The sequence below is a fragment of the Dendropsophus ebraccatus genome, chromosome 3 (assembly GCF_027789765.1).
Source record: "Dendropsophus ebraccatus isolate aDenEbr1 chromosome 3, aDenEbr1.pat, whole genome shotgun sequence".
NCBI classification, from domain to species: domain Eukaryota; kingdom Metazoa; phylum Chordata; class Amphibia; order Anura; family Hylidae; genus Dendropsophus; species Dendropsophus ebraccatus.
Window position 1 is genome coordinate 75683763 of NC_091456.1, and position 16425 is coordinate 75700187.

At 44.4% G+C, this 16425-nt stretch overlaps 1 protein-coding gene across 4 annotated transcripts in view; it reads right to left on the reverse strand.

The window, feature by feature from the left end:
- The window catches only part of FSD1L (fibronectin type III and SPRY domain containing 1 like), a 66737-nt gene that overhangs the window by 14104 nt on the left and 36208 nt on the right, over positions 1–16425 (reverse strand). For 3 of the 4 annotated variants that reach the window (XM_069962021.1, XM_069962024.1, XM_069962023.1), the window contains exons 7-10: positions 14920–15129; positions 11914–12012; positions 8919–9048; positions 7988–8017 (exon numbers count right to left, since the gene is read on the reverse strand). In XM_069962021.1, coding sequence (XP_069818122.1) covers positions 7988–8017; positions 8919–9048; positions 11914–12012; positions 14920–15129 — 469 coding nt within the window. The remainder of the gene's footprint in view (positions 1–7987; positions 8018–8918; positions 9049–11913; positions 12013–14919; positions 15130–16425) is intronic. The other variant, XM_069962022.1, reaches the window with a different exon arrangement.

Consider the following 16425-nt stretch of genomic DNA (forward strand, 5'->3'; position numbering starts at 1 on the left):
CCCCTGCAACGCCAGCCGCCCTCCCATCTTCTCCCCCTGCAACCCCAGCCGCCCCCCATCATCTCCCCCTGCAATGCCAGCCGCCCCCCATCATCTCCCCCTGCAACCCCAGCCGCCCTCCCATCTTCTCCCCCTGCAACCCCAGCTGCCCCCCATCTTCTCCCCCTGCAACCCCAGCTGCCCCCCATCTTCTCCCCCTGCAACCCCAGCCGCCCCCCATCATCTCCCCCTGCAACCCCAGCCACCCCCCATCATCTCCCCCTGCAATGCCAGCCGCCCCCATCTTCTCCCCCTGCAACCCCAGCTGCCCCCCATCTTCTCCCCCTGCAACCCCAGCTGCCCCCCATCTTCTCCCCCTGCAACCCCAGCCGCCCCCCATCATCTCCCCCTGCAACGCCAGCCGCCCTCCCATCTTCTCCCCCTGCAACCCCAGCTGCCCTCCCATCTTCTCCCCCTGCAACCCCAGCTGCCCCCCATCTTCTCCCCCTGCAACCCCAGCTGCCCCCCATCTTCTCCCCCTGCAACCCCAGCCGCCCCCCATCATCTCCCCCTGCAACGCCAGCCGCCCTCCCATCTTCTCCCCCTGCAACCCCAGCTGCCCCCCATCTTCTCCCCCTGCAACCCCAGCCGCCCCCCATCATCTCCCCCTGCAACCCCAGCTGCCCTCCCATCTTCTCCCCCTGCCACCCCAGCTGCCCTCCCATCTTCTCCCCCTGTTGCCCCAGCTGCTCCCCCTGTTCCCCAGGTTCTCCCCCTCCCCCAGTCGCCCCAGCTGCTCTCCCTGCCACCCAGCTTCTCCCCCTGCCACCCCAGCTGCCCTCCCATCTTCTCCCCCTCCCCCTGCCACCCCAGCTGCCCTCCCATCTTCTCCCCCTGCCACCCCAGCTGCCCTCCCATCTTCTCCCCCTCCCCCTGCCACCCCAGCTGCCCTCCCATCTTCTCCCCCTGCCACCCCAGCTGCCCTCCCATCTTCTCCCCCTGTCACCCCAGCTGCTCCCCCTGTTCCCCAGGTTCTCCCCCTCCCCCGGTCGCCCCAGCTGCTCCCCCTGTTCCCCAGGTTCCCCCCTCCCCCAGTCGCCCCCGCTGCTATCCCTGCCTCCCTTCCCCATTCCCTCCAGCTGCCTCCCTTCCCCAGTCCCCCTGTCGCCCCAGCTGCCTCCCTTCCCCAGTCACCCCCAGCTGCCTCCCTTCCCCATTCCCTCCAGCTGCCTCCCTTCCCCATTCCCTCCAGCTGCCTCCCTTCCCCAGTCACCCCCAGCTGCCTCCCTTCCCCATTCCCTCCAGCTGCCCTCCCATCTTCTCCCCCCCCCAGCTGCCTCCCTTCCCCAGTCACCCCCAGCTGCCTCCCTTCCCCAGTCACCCCCAGCTGCCCGCCTGCAGATGAGTTGTGGTCGGTGAAGTCTTCATGATGGCTGCTCCAGATGGAGAAGAAAGCGAAGTGTGAGCGACGGCAATCGGAGAAGACGTCACCTGTGAGTCATTAGTAACTGCACTATTATCACTTCTATAGTGTGGAGAGCCTGTGCACCATTGGGGTCTTAATGGGTCAGTGTATCGTTTGCGGTAGTGTACTGACACAGCCCCAGGGTCACTACAGTACACTAGCGCAAATTTTTAAACTAGGACCCAAGTACAAGAGCTGCAGGCACTACAACTCCCAGCGTATGCTGAGGGCTGCAGACTGTCAGTAAATGCTGGGAGTTGTAGTGCCTGCAGCTGCTGTAGTTGGGTCCTAGGTGCATCATAAACTGGATGCTTTGTGGCATATAAGAATACATAGATCTGTGGGGGCTCAGTGTTGGGAAGTGACCCCAGAACATCACTAATAGGGGATAGGGGGAGATGTTTTTGTTCTGTCCCCTATTAGTGATGTTCTGGGGTCACTTCCATACACTGAGCCCCCACAGATCTATGTATTCTGATCTCCCACAACGCCTCCAGGACCCAACTACAACAGCTGCAGGCACTACAACTCCCAGAACAGTCTGCAGCCCTCAGGATATGCTGGGAGTTGTAGTACAGCAGTACAATCCTCTCATAACTGTAGACAGATTTATTGCTGGACCTTCAGGGCTGATGGTAGTCACCCACAGACTGCAGCCACCAGGACACTCTGCACACAGTGATTTATTCAGAGACTACAACTCCCAGCATACCCTGAGTTTTAGTTCGACTGAAAATGTTATTTACAAGGGATCTGTCACAGATACAGATGAATCCAGGAAAGGAGCGGGTCAGCATGTTGCATTTTACTGGTTCTATACTGGTGGGCCCCAGGTGCCCCAGTCCGACACTGGACAGAAGCGGTCCCCAAATTAAGTCCCCGGCCTCCTTCCTTCCTCCATCACGTCTGTTTGATGAGAAGAGCGGGCATCAAGCAAAGCGGCACCCCAGTACCTAGTACTACTGCCAGTCGGGGGGTGCCGCTCAGTAGTACTGGGTGCTGGAGTGCCGACCTCCAGCACCCAGCACCCAGTATACACCATGCAGGTAACCTGTCAGTGCCGATGGGAAGGGGGGGGGACATTACAGCAGGGGTATATATACTATGGGGGACATTACAGCAGGTGGTATATATACTATGGAGGACATTACAGCAGGTGGTATATATACTATGGAGGACATTACAGCAGGTGGTATATATACTATGGGGGACATTACAGCAGGTGGTATATATACTATGGAGGACATTACAGCAGGTGTATATATATTATGGAGGACATTACAGCAGGTGTATATACTATGGAGGACATTACAGCAGGGGTATATATACTATGGGGGACATTACAGCAGGGGTATATACTATGGAGGACATTACAGCAGGGGTATATACTATGGGGGACATTACAGCAGGTGGTATATACTATGGGGGACATTACAGCAGGGGTATATACTATGTATGGGGACACATATCAGAGCAGGGGGTATATACTATGTATGGGGACATTACAGCAGGGGGCATATACTGTTCTATGTATGGGGTCACATATCAGAGCAGGGGTATATACTATGTATGGGGTCACATATCAGAGCAGGTGGTATATACTAAGGAGGACATTACAGCATGGGGTATATACTATGTATGGGGACACATATCAGAGCAGGGGGCATATACTATGTAAGGGGACATTACAGCAGGGGGCATATACTATGGGGGCACATATCAGAGCAGGGGGTATATACTATGTATGGAGACACATATCAGAACAGGGGTATATACTATGTATGGGGACACATATCAGCATGGGCCATATACTATACAGGCACATTAGAGCAGGGGGTATATACTATGGGGGCACATTACAGCAGGGGGCACAGCAGGGCTGGACATTATTACTATATGATGGCACAGCAGGGGGCAATATTACTATAAGTGGGCACAACATGAGGACTTTATTACTATACGGAGGCACAACAGGAGATAATATTACTATATGTGGGCACAGGGGACATTATTACAGGGGACAACCCACACACTCATTAAGAAAAAAGGGAAGGAAATTGAAGGAAATGTGCGGAGCCTGAGATGTTTGTCTTGCAGGTTGTAAGGAGAAGAATTGTAGCTGCAAGAAATCATCCTGGAGGTCCAGGCCAGATGGAGAGGAAAAGGAAAGTGACACCTGAGATTAAAGAAGACGTCACCTGTGAGTCACTGAATTACATGTTTTTTCTTAGTTTTTTTGTAGAAAACTATTTGGTAGGGAACCCTGAAGTGAAAAGGGAAATATTGCTCTTTGCCATAATACACACGCTGCTTTTTAATAGCAGAGTTTTACTGTATCAGCTGAAATTGTGGCAAAACTGCATGAGATAATAATTCTGTAGTCTGTGTGCAGCATATGGTATATACTGTATATAGTCTGTGTGCAGCATATAGTATGTACTGTATATAGTCTGTGTGCAGCATATGGTATATACTGTATATAGTCTGTGTGCAGCATATGGTATGTACTGTATATATTCTGTGTGCAGCATATGGTATATACTGTATATAGTCTGTGTGCAGCATATAGTATATACTGTATATAGTCTGTGTGCAGCATATGGTATATACTGTATATAGTCTGTGTGCAGCATATAGTATGTACTGTATATAGTCTGTGTGCAGCATATGGTATATACTGTATATAGTCTGTGTGCAGCATATGGTATGTACTGTATATATTCTGTGTGCAGCATATGGTATATACTGTATATAGTCTGTGTGCAGCATATAGTATATACTGTATATAGTCTGTGTGCAGCATATGGTATATACTGTATATACTCTTGGTGCAGCATATGGTATATACTGTATATAGCCTGTGTGCAGCATATGGTATATACTGTATATAGTCTGTGTGCAGCATATGGTATATACTGTATATAGTCTGTGTGCAGCATATGGTATATACTCTTGGTGCAGCATATGATATATAGCCTGAGAGCAGTGTATGGTATATAGCCTGTGTGCAGCATATGGTGTATATCCTATGTATGTCATATGCTGCACACAGGCTATATATGCCATATCATGGGCTGCACACAGCTGTGTATTTTAATCCTTAGGGTACGTTCACATGTACCATATTTGCTATATATTCTACACAGCCTTTAAGTACTTTCTGGTTGCTCCTTACTACTTCAGGTAGTGTACATGGTTGGGAACTGCAGATGGGACTTAGACTTGCAAGTCCAGCTTCCTTCAGCGATTCACATCTCCATCTGCTGCTGTGGTGGCTGACACAGGGGGCAAGAGAGCATAGAAAGTACTGAAGGGCTGTGTTCTCGCATTGCATTATTAACATAAACACAAAGTGGGAATACACCCCGGGTGGGAAAACACCCCTCCCCGTCCTGTCTCTAGGGCCTGGCATCTTCCTCTGGACTCCAGCCTGTAGTGACCATCATATGCAGAACAGAGGAGGATGCTGAGCCACACAGCCAGGAGTGAGGAGGGGTAGGTGCTAAGTCTGCTACAGTAAGTAGCCACCTGTATAGATCATTGTATGGGATATATTTGGGAAAAAAAATGGGGGGGGCCCCCATCAAAATTTTTGCCCAGGGCCTCCACCAACCTTAATCCGGCCCTGAGTGTCACACTGTACTGTAGTGGTGGTACTAGACACACAGCAGTACAGGACATGTAGTGTCACACTGTACTGTAGAGAGAAGATACTAGACACACACTGCAGTACAGGACATGTAGTTTAACACTGTACTGGAGAGAGGAGATACTAGACACGCAGCAGTACAGGGCATGTAGTGTCACACTGTACTGTAGAGGAGATACTAGACATACACAGCAGTACAGGACATGTAGTTTCACACTACACTGAAGAGAGGAGATAGTAGACACCCACTGCAGTACAGGATATGTAGTATAACACTGTACTGGAGAGAGGAGATACTAGACACACACAGCAATACAGGACATGTAGTATCACACTATACTGTAGAGAGGAGATACTAGACACACACACACAGCAGTAGAGGACATGTAGTATCACACTGTACTGTAGAGGAGATACTAGAAACACACAGCAGTACAGGGCATGTAATATCACACTATACTGAAGAGAGGAGAACTAGACACACACAGCAGTACAGAACATGTAGTATAACACTGTACTGGAGAGGAGATACTAGACACACACAGCAGTACAGGACATGTAGTATCACATTATACTAAAGAGAGGAGATACTAGACACACACAGCAGTACAGGACATGTAGTATCACATTATACTGAAGAGAGGAGATACTAGACACACACAGCAGTACACAGCATGTAGTATCACACTATACTGATGAGAGGAGATACTAGACACACACAGCAGTACAGGACATGTAGTATCACACTGTACTGTAGAGAGGAGATACTAGACACACACAGCAGTACAGGACATGTAGTATCACACTGTACTATAGAGAGGATATACCAGACACACAGCAGTACAGGACATGTAGTATCACACTATACTGTAGAGAGGAGCCACGAGACACACACAGCAGTACAGGACATGTAGTATCACACTATACTGTAGAGAGGAGATACTAGACAGCCAATCACTGCATGCACTTCAGTAATACTGGGGGGTTACCAGTAAAAAAGTACCACTTTTATTGGTCTGTCATCTTCTTATTCACCTCTGCCTTAAGGCCCTATTCCACAGAACGCTAATCGGCTGATAATCGTCCCGTGGAATAAAAGGCAAGGATCAGCTGACATCGTTCATGTCGGCTGATCGTTGCGTAGTTTGTCTTTCAAACATGTTAAAAGACAAACGACCAAGATACCAGTGATCTGCTGCCGTTGTTCAGAGGAATAGGAGCGGCGGCAACAGACCGCCGGTATCCCCTATGGTCAGCGATCACCCAGGCAGCCCCCCCGACTCACCCGTGGAATAGCGCCGGCAGCGAGCGGGGAACGAGGAGCAAACTAGCGCTAATATCGCTTGTTTGCTCCTCACTGTCGGCCCGTGGAATAGGGCCTTTATTTGCCGCCTAACTCTCTCTAACATTGTATGTTGAGTCTGGTCTCAATTTACGATGTCCAGAAAGTACCATTGTATGTTGAAAATATTGTATCTTGAGGCTATTGTAAGTTGAGGGATCACTGTATATGTATATGCTAGATTTTTTTTTAAAATCTAAAGTCAGTCAAACACAGGAAATGTCAGCTATAGCAAGGTTAGGTTGGAAATCCATAAGAAGGATCAGAAAAAGTCCAATCCTGTGTGTAATAATGAGGGCATCTGGCAATCTTCTTGATTTGACCACCACATAATATCAATGTGTATGGCCATTAGACCGAAATTTAACAAATCTACATGTTTCCCCCCTTTTACTATTTATATGCAATTATATCATTTTAATGTTTAGTATGTTACTTTTAGTCAACAACACTTTTCACATAACCTTCAAAGTGCAGCAACAGGCAAAAAGCAAAATAATAAAAAGCCATTCAACAGGCCAAATTCAGCTGTTGTATCCCAAATGCAAATAAACGTTTGAAAAGAGAAATAGAACATAATGTTTAGGCAGGATTTACTTACCAAATGAAAAGGTAGCATAGGAAAGCATGAAAAAGAAATAAAGATACAAGCCAAGCTAAGAAACCAAACTTAACACAAAGGTTTGCAATACATTTTTATGGCGAGCCCCCCTTGGGGGAGTCCTGCTTCACTGAACTAGGAGGTAAATGCAGAGACTCCAAGGGACATACCTTGTATAAGAAATGGTCATTTATGGGCAATATATTTATATAGTTTATGTTACTGCTTATGACTGCCGCTATAAAATGCTTGGTTATTGTAACCTATGACGCTAAGTATTTGCCCATAAATGATGAATGTATAAAGAAAAAAAAAAGTTAAATTTCCAGCAACAAAAATCCAGCAGCCTACCAGAGATAAAAGAAAGCACCTTTTTTAACTTCGCAAAACAATGTGCAAGGCTTATATACTTATAACCAGCTGCAAGTAAGCTCGTAATAAGACCAGGCTTTAAGGCAGTAGATATCTGTGGCCTTGTAAACTCATTAAAAAAAAACTTGCACCTTTAGGGCAGGAGAACCAGACAGCAATGCAACAGAAGCAATGAGGGATCGGTAAGAAGAGTATGATTTTTTTCATTATTATTCAACCCTCTCAGTAGTTATTAGAAAAATGAAAAACAACCCCTTTAAATCACTGCATAGTAGAAAGTTCTGAAACTTTCTAAGATACTTAATGCTTCAATTCCTCACAATTAATTTGCTGTCTGTGAATTTACGCTTTACATTAGGATGCAGATTATGTGCTGCAAATCTGTCTGCAGCCTATGTAAAATCATTATTTAGTTTATTAAACCAAAGAAAACTACTTTCTGTGATCTAAGGAAAGGCTGGCTAGATTGTTTGCATGGAGTATTAATAGGAAACTAGTGTTAAAAACAGTTTTATGCTAGAGATTCCAGGCAAGCCAGAAGAAAGGTCCTAGGGCTAGTCATATCTACATTATCTTCACCTGGGATTGTTCTTCAAGGTAATATGGCCACTGTCAGACAACAGAAACAAGCACAATGGTGAGTTATTTGGTTTGCAGAGTACATAAGCAGATTGATGACTTGAATGGAGATATATCAGTCTGCATTACAGCAAAATTATATATCCATGTTTATTGGTCTTAATTACTGTTAAATACTTTTATTAAAGTATTGTATTGACCCCCCCCCCCCAAAAAAAAAAAAAAAAGTTATGCAAATCACCAATATACACTTATTACAGGAAATGCTTATAAAGTGCTTTATCCCTGCACTTAATACTGCATCAAGGCTTCACTTCCCGGATAAAATGGTGATGTCACGACCCGACTTCCAGAGCTGTGCAGGCTGTGGCTGCTGGAGAGGATGATGGCAGGGGTATGCTCAGTGTCCTGTGTCCCTCAGTGCCCCTCTGCCATCATCCTCTCCAGCAGTCACAGCCTGCACAGCTCTGGGAGTTGGGTCGTGACATCACCATTTTATCCAGGAAGTGAAGCCTTGATGCAGAAGTAAGCGCAGGGAAAAAAAGCCCTTTTTAAGCATCTCCCGTAATAAGTGTGTATTGGTGATTTGGGGGGGGGGAGGGGGGCAACACAATACTTAAATAAAAATTTTCGCCAGAGCAGCACACTGATTGGCTGAGCGGGACGTCAACCAGGGGACCCCCGAAGCAAACCGGATCGCAGAGCAGGTAAAGTATATGCTCCGTCCAGTGGGGGGTAAATAGGGCGGCCTACTAACATACAGCGGGAAGTCCATCCCACTGCGAGTATGGCTTCCCATAGACATTACAGGGCAGGGATCCGCAGCGGATTTCGCTGCGAATTCGCATCCGTGTGGATCCGTCCTGTGTGTTATTACCCTTACACAGAATCAAAGTAGGCGGTGATCCAATCAAACCCAACTTTTGCTTACCTGCCTTTGTTCTCTTTTCCTTTCACTTTACTTTCTTGACTTTTCCCAGCCATTGGATCCCATTCTACATAAGAGTCTTCGACCTTCAAGTTAAGATGAGACGATGTGTTGTCCAGGCCAAAGGTCAGTGCTGAAGTACAAGAAACGCACTCAGTGTACGGCTATTTTTACATACAGGTCTTTTAGACAGTACAGAAATAAGCATCATACACTATTAGCTTCTGACTGTATATTCAGGGTAGATTCACACATGATGAGTTTGCAGTGTATTTCGTACGAGTTTCACAATTAAAGTACCATTATAGTCTACAGGCCGTGCATTCTTGCCGTGGATTTTCATTCTGCAGCGCGAATGTAGTGACAGTCATGTTTAACAAACTAGCTGCTGTACCGGGAAAAATAATAAACAGCCCATACTTACCTGCCTGCGCTCCCTTGTTGTGCTCCTGATTGAGTGCCTGGGTCTCTGCTTACTGACAGCCCAGTCAGCCAATCCGTGCCCTGCTGTCACTACATGGCTGTCACTACATTCTTGCAGCAGAATGAAAATCTGCTGTGAGAATGCAGGGCCATTGACTATAATGGTACAGAGTATCGCAGCGGATTGTACTGCAAAAATTGCAGCATGGAATCCACTGTGAATTCGTTATGTGTGAATCTACCCTCAGTCAGGATTATTGTGAATTTTTGACAGCAGGTCTAGTGTTGTAGTCTATGCTATTCCTGCCACCAAAAAATACTTGACACCCTGACAAAAAAGCCTGTAACACATATATTAACAGAGCCTACAATGACACTCCTTTAATTATTTTAAACCTTAACACTAGCAAATTATTTCTTGATATTGCATAATCTGGGTCCTACAAAAAAAAATTAAAAAAATAATCCACCTCTGGAACACACCATCATAAAAGGGTTAAAAATCATTAATGTCTCAAATGGATGAACAGAAAAGCAACTCAGGTCTTTTCTCTCAGGCTTTACAGTGCTCACCAGCAGTCAGTTCCAGCTACAGCCCAGCTCCTACTAATGTGAACTGACTCTCTGGCATAAAAGCTTGAGAAAAGTTGACATGTCTTCGGCTCCTTACCTCGGCCTTATTACCATAGTTTAGAAATAATTCCTCAGGGTGAATTAGTTTCTACCAGGAAAAAAAACCTTGACTCCAAGATCACAGAAGGGCTGGCTCAGCTTATTTTAGAAATCTTTCTAATATAAAGACTTCATAAAGAAGATAAAGAAATACTATACATTCAGAAAGTCTTCAGATGCTTTCATTTTTTTCATGATGAAGCCTTGCGCTAAAAAAAGTAAAGTTTTCCCCATCGTCCTGCACTCGAAACCCCATAAAGATAAAGTGAAAACATTTTAGGAATTTGTACAAATTGACTGAAAACTAAAATTTGCATAGATATTAAGTATACAACCCTCTGCTACCACCCGTGAAATGTAGCTTTTATCATCTTTGAGATGCTTATACACCTTGACTGGAATCACCTGTAGTAAATTCAGTTGACCTTGGAATAATATACCCCTGTTTATATAAGGTCTCACAGCTGACAATTCATAGCAGAGCAAAAACCAAGTCATGAGGGGGAAAGAGCTGCCTGTAGAGCTCAAAGACAAGGCTGTATGGAGGCACAGATCTGAAGAAAAGCAAAAAAAAGCACTGAAAGTTCCCAGGAGCTCAGTGGCCTACATAATGGAAGAAGCCTGAAACAACCAGGACTTTTAGAAAGGTGCCTGTCTCACTAAACTAAGCAATCAGATGTGTACAGATTGGAGAAACTTCCAAAAGGCAACTATCACTGCAGCTCTCTACTAATCTGGATTTATGGCAGAGTTGTCAGAAAGAGACCCACCGACTGTGAGAAACATGAGAAACATAGAGCATGGTGGTGGAAGCTATGGGCATCTTTTTAAGCAGTTGGGATAGGGAGACTGGTCAGTGTTGAGGGGAAACTAAATATGGTACAGAGATAGAGAGATATCCTTAATGAAAACCTGAGCCATAATGCTGTGGACCTCAGACTAGGCAGACGGTTGACCATCCAACAATACAATGACACAAAGCACACATCCAGGACAACACAGGAGTAGCTTAGGGACAACTTTGTGAATGTCTCTGTGTGCCCTAGCTAGAACCCTGACTTGAAACCAAAAATTTTTGGACAGCACTGTCCACCGATGTTCCCCATCCAAACTGATAGAGCTTATCAGCAGACAAGAATGATAGAACATCCCCAAATCCAGGTGTGCAAACCTTGTGGCATCACACCCGGGAAAACTGGGCGCTGTAACCCCTGCCAAAGGTACTTTAACTAAGTACTGAGTAAAGCGTCTGAACACTTATGGCATTGCGATATTTTTGTTTTTTTCCTTTAATAAATTAGCAGATAGCAGCCATAGATTTCTGTTTTCACTTTGTCATTATGGGGTATTGAGTCCTGAATAATGGGGGAAGACTTCAACAATTTTTTTTTATTTTAGTACAAAGCTGCAACATAACAAACTGCAAAAAAAGTGCAAAGGTCTGAGCACTTTCCAAATGCATTGCACATACAAACCATTATAAATCTACTTTGTAACTTCCTAAATTATTCCTAAGTCATAAAAAAGGTAATTAGATAATTATTTGGAAGCTGCGTCAGTGGCTACAATTTGTGGGGATCTTCTGGATTAGTGTCTTAAGGGGCAAAGAGTTACTGAGATGTCACAGATACATATACAAGAGGATCACATTACTGAAGCCTGGTAACAGTGCTCAGACTCTACTAAGGTTTTTTTCTTCTGAATTTTTTTTTTATGAAAGTTGGACCCAAAGTTGTAAGACCAAACAGGTTCTAATGGCCACGTATCCAAAACACTGTCATGAGAACATGTTTGATGGTTGGATCTGGGGAATACATTTTTACAAAGTCAGATAAATTTCCAATTTCTGCAAAACCGTACAGTGAGCCATTTAGAAAACACTTCAGGCTACATTATTTGTTACCTTTGGTTTCCAGTGTGACTGGATCGGAGTATTCCCCTGCCACAGCTTTGTTACATGCACGTACTCGGAAGTTCATAAACTTTGAGTCGAACTTCAAACCTGTGAGTATGATAAAGAGAATGAATCCCATAAAAAGCAAACTGGAATTACATTTATGAAAGTAGTAATTATAAGCATGCTAGGAAATGACTAGCTGAAAGGAAATGATATATTACTCCCTCTGAATGGTAGTGCCAATTTATGGTAATCATAGTTGTAATCTCAGCTGGGAATGCGTCTCAGAGTAATCCAGGCAATCCACCAGCCTTGGATATAATTTCTCTGAATTTGCACAGCTGTATCACACATCATTCTGATAAGGGAGCCTGTCGGTGTTAAATGGTGTGTGAAGAATGAAACTAGTGACAGGTTCCCTTTAAAGGGGTTATCCAGCGCTACAAAAAAAGGCCACTTTTGCACCACTCTTGTCTCAAGTTTGGGTGGGATTTGAAACCAGTTTCCATTGAAGTAAATGGAGCTTAACTGCAAACCACACCTGAACTGGAGACAAGCGAGGGGGAAAAGAGGCCATGTTTTTGTAACGCTGGATAACCCCTTTAACAAGAGTTAAATGACTCAACAGATACTAAAGGTATGCATGTTGAATCCATGGTAAGACGTGCTCTGTGCTTGAGAAATAAGTGTAAAAAAAATGTACTGCTATTTCTGTAATTTTTGTACATGAAAAACCCTGGACTTTTATGCAAAGCTAGCTTCCCTTGCACCTCTCAGTGTTTCCTAACACTGGCTAAAGGTAAATTGAGCACACACGCTTAGGCCAAGTTCACACTAGAGTAATGTGACCCATTTTTACATCTGGGTTATGACCACAAGTCCCAGCCAAACCGTGGGTCTGATGATTACAAATTCTAAAAAGAACACCCTAACCAAACTGACAGACTAACAGTACCACAACAACTGTATAATACTCGATCGATTTGCCACAAGAGATGTTTGTAAATATATTGAGGAGTGTGGCTTCAGAGTTGGTAGCTACTACATGTATAGCCACAGAGGCTTTCATTTTATAGGCAACCTAATGCCAACAATGTGCTTTTAAGAGTACCTTCTACAGATCTGCACACCATATACTCAACTTTCTATGGAAAAAGGGACACTGCCCAGCTTAGTGCATCCACTCCTTTTTTTTTACCGTAGCTGTCAGTAAGGTTTCAGCACCTTAAAGGGGTTATCCAGCGCTACAAAAACATGGCCACTTTCCCCCTACTGTTGTCTCCAGTTTGGGTGGGGTTTTGAAACTCAGTTCCATTGAAGTAAATTGAGCTTAATTGCAAACCGCACCTGAACTGGAGACAACAATAGGGGGAAAAGTGGCCATGTTTTTGTAGCGCTCGATAACCCCTTTAACCCTTTAAGGACATGGCCCATTTTCGTTTTTACGTTTTCGGTTTTTCCTCCTTGTGTTTAAAAGGCCATAGCACTTGCATTTTTCCACCAAGAAACCCACATGAGCCCTTATTTTTTGCGTCACTAATTGTACTTTGCAATTACAGGCTGAATTTTTGCATAAAGTACACTGCGAAACCAGAAAAAAATTCAAAGTGTGGTGAAATTGAAAAAAAAAAAACGCATTTCTTTTATTTGGGGGAAATGTGTTTTTACGCCATTCGCCCTGGGGTAAAACTGACTTGTTATGCATGTTCCTCAAGTCGTTACGATTAAAACGATATAGAACATGTATAACTTATATTGTATCTGATGGCCTGTAAAAAATTCAAACCGTTGTTAACCAATATACGTTCCTTAAAATCGCTCCATTCCCAGGCTTATAGCGCTTTTATCCTTTGGTCTATGGGGCTGTGCGAGGTGTCATTTTTTGCGCCATGATGTGATCTTTCTATCGGTACCTTGATTGCCCATATACGTCTTTTTGATCGCTTTTTATTACATTTTTTCTGGATTTGATGCGACCAAAAATGCGCAATTTTGCCCTTTGGGATTTTTTTGCGCTGACGCCGTTTACCGTACGAGATCAGGAATGTGATTAATTAATAGTTCGGGCAATTACGCACGCGGCGATACCAAACATGTTTATTTATTTATTTATTTGTTTACTTTTATTTAAAACCTGGGAAAAGGGGGGTGATTCAGACTTTTATTAGGGGAGGGGGCTTTTTACTATTAACAACACTTTATTTATTTTTTTTACACATATACTAGAAGCCCCCCTGGGGGACTTCTAGTATATACACTTGGATCTCTCAGTGAGATCTCTGCAGCATAGATATGCTGCAGAGATCCATGAGATCGGCACTCGTTTGCTTTCGGCTGCTGCAGCCGAAAACGAACGAGTGCCGAGCCGAGGACGGCGCCATCTTGGACGCGTCCCCGGCCGGCATCAGTAACGGAGATCGCTCCTCCGGGACAAGGTCCCGGAGGAGCGATCTCCCCCACTAGACACCAGGGAAACGTTGCCTCCGGTAATCGGAGGCAGCTGTCAACTTTGACAGCTGCCTCCGATTAGCTAATTAGCGGGCACGGCGATCAGACCGTGCCCGCTAATAGCAGCGGTCCCGGGCTACTCGCGGCACCCGGGATCGCGGCACTTCAAAGCGGGGCCGCCGTGCGGCCCCGCTTTGAAGTGCAAGTGCGGACATATGACGTACCGGTACATCATATGTCCTTAAGAGGTTAAAGGGGTTATCCAGTGCTACAAAAACATGGCCGCTTTCTTCCAGACAGCACCACTCTTGTCTCCAGTTCAGGTGTGGTTTTCAATGAAACTCTATTTACTTCAATGGAACTGAGTAACAAAACCTACACCCAAACTGGAGACAACAGTGTTGCTGTCTCTGGAAGAAAGTGGCCATGTTTGTATAGCGCTATATAACCTCTTTAACCTCAACCAAATAAACTTTCAACGAGTCACTATGATAAGCCTGAAGCTTGTAAAAATGACAGGCACTCCTTATGTATGGCCCAAAGTGGTATATTTGTTAAACTTACCAGAAAGTGTGTGCTCTGTTCCCTTTATATTATCAGCCATCTCCCAACACCGCTCATCTTTCACCCTTGGCAGTCCATCATAGTTTGTTTTCCTATACTCCAGAACATAGTGGTCGATTTTATTGTCCTCTTCAGGCATTCTCCATACTACCGTGACACAATTATCAGCTACTAAACAATCTGCTGAATCTATTTCTGGTGCTTTAGGCACTGGAGAAAAAAAGAAGGAAACTTCTGTCATTAAAAGTTATTTGTCCCCAAGATCAATACTGGTCAGCTTGTTCCCATTTACAGGATGTTGTCTGGCAATATCACTGCTTCATCATTAAAAGACCAGCTTGGAAAAGTGACATCAGTGGGCTCTCTCTGGTTGTCATGAAGTTGCTTCGTACCACACTAAGGGGACCACTACAAGCAGACAGCTATTGCTAGTATAAGCGCAAAAACATAAAATAGACCACACGGACCTGCTGCAAAATATAACCTTGTCTCAATAACAATACTGTATTTCATTTGGAAAGATTATGCTTTAATGAGGTTTCTGATGATTTAATCTGTGATGGACGTAAAAGGGCAGAGAAGGACTAAGCCAGTACACATGTAACAGAATTAGCATAGTTCACTGGGAGAACAAGAGCAATGAGATCATCAGATCCACAAAAAACAACAACATACTGAATTATTTAACGGCAGCCAACTGGCTGTGTTAATGTATGGTTGGGAAACCGTAATACCAATTAAAGTGATGAACAAAAAACAGGCATGATGTATTACATGTACTTATTCTTCAACTGGCAATTGGCATACAATATTTCTCATATTATGGGGTCATTTATGTGGAACAACCAGGAGTGTGAGAACTATTAAAGCTAAAGGACAATTACTGGACATCATCAAGCAATGATGTTTATGATACTAAAGTTAGTGAAAAGGGACACAAACACAGTGGCACATTCATGAGCCCATGCACTTTAATGGCCTCAATGTAGTCAGCAAGTGACTAAAGGGGTTATCCAGCGAAAATCGTTTTCTTTCAATTAAACTGGTTTCATAAAGTTATATAGATTTGTAATTTACTTCTATTTAAAAATTTACCAGTCGTCCCATACTTATCAGCTGCTGTATGTCCTGCAGGAATTAGTGTATTCTTTTCAGTCTTACACAGTGCTCTCTGCTGCCACCTCTGTCCGAGACGGGAACTGTCCAGAGCAGAAGAGGTTTTTTTTATAGGAATCTGCTACTGCTCTGGACAGTTCCTGTCTCGGACAGGGATGGCAGCAGAGAGCACTGTGTCAGACTGATAAGAATACACCACTTCCTGCAGGACAAACAGCAGCTGATAAGTAAGGGAAGACTTGATATTTTTAAATAGAAGTAAATTACAAATATATATAACTTTCTGACACCAGAATTCCCACATGAATACATTAACTTAGCGAGACTCATTTGTGTAGTCATCTGCAATACTGACTCCTGTTATATAAACTTATACATGCAGAAAGTGGT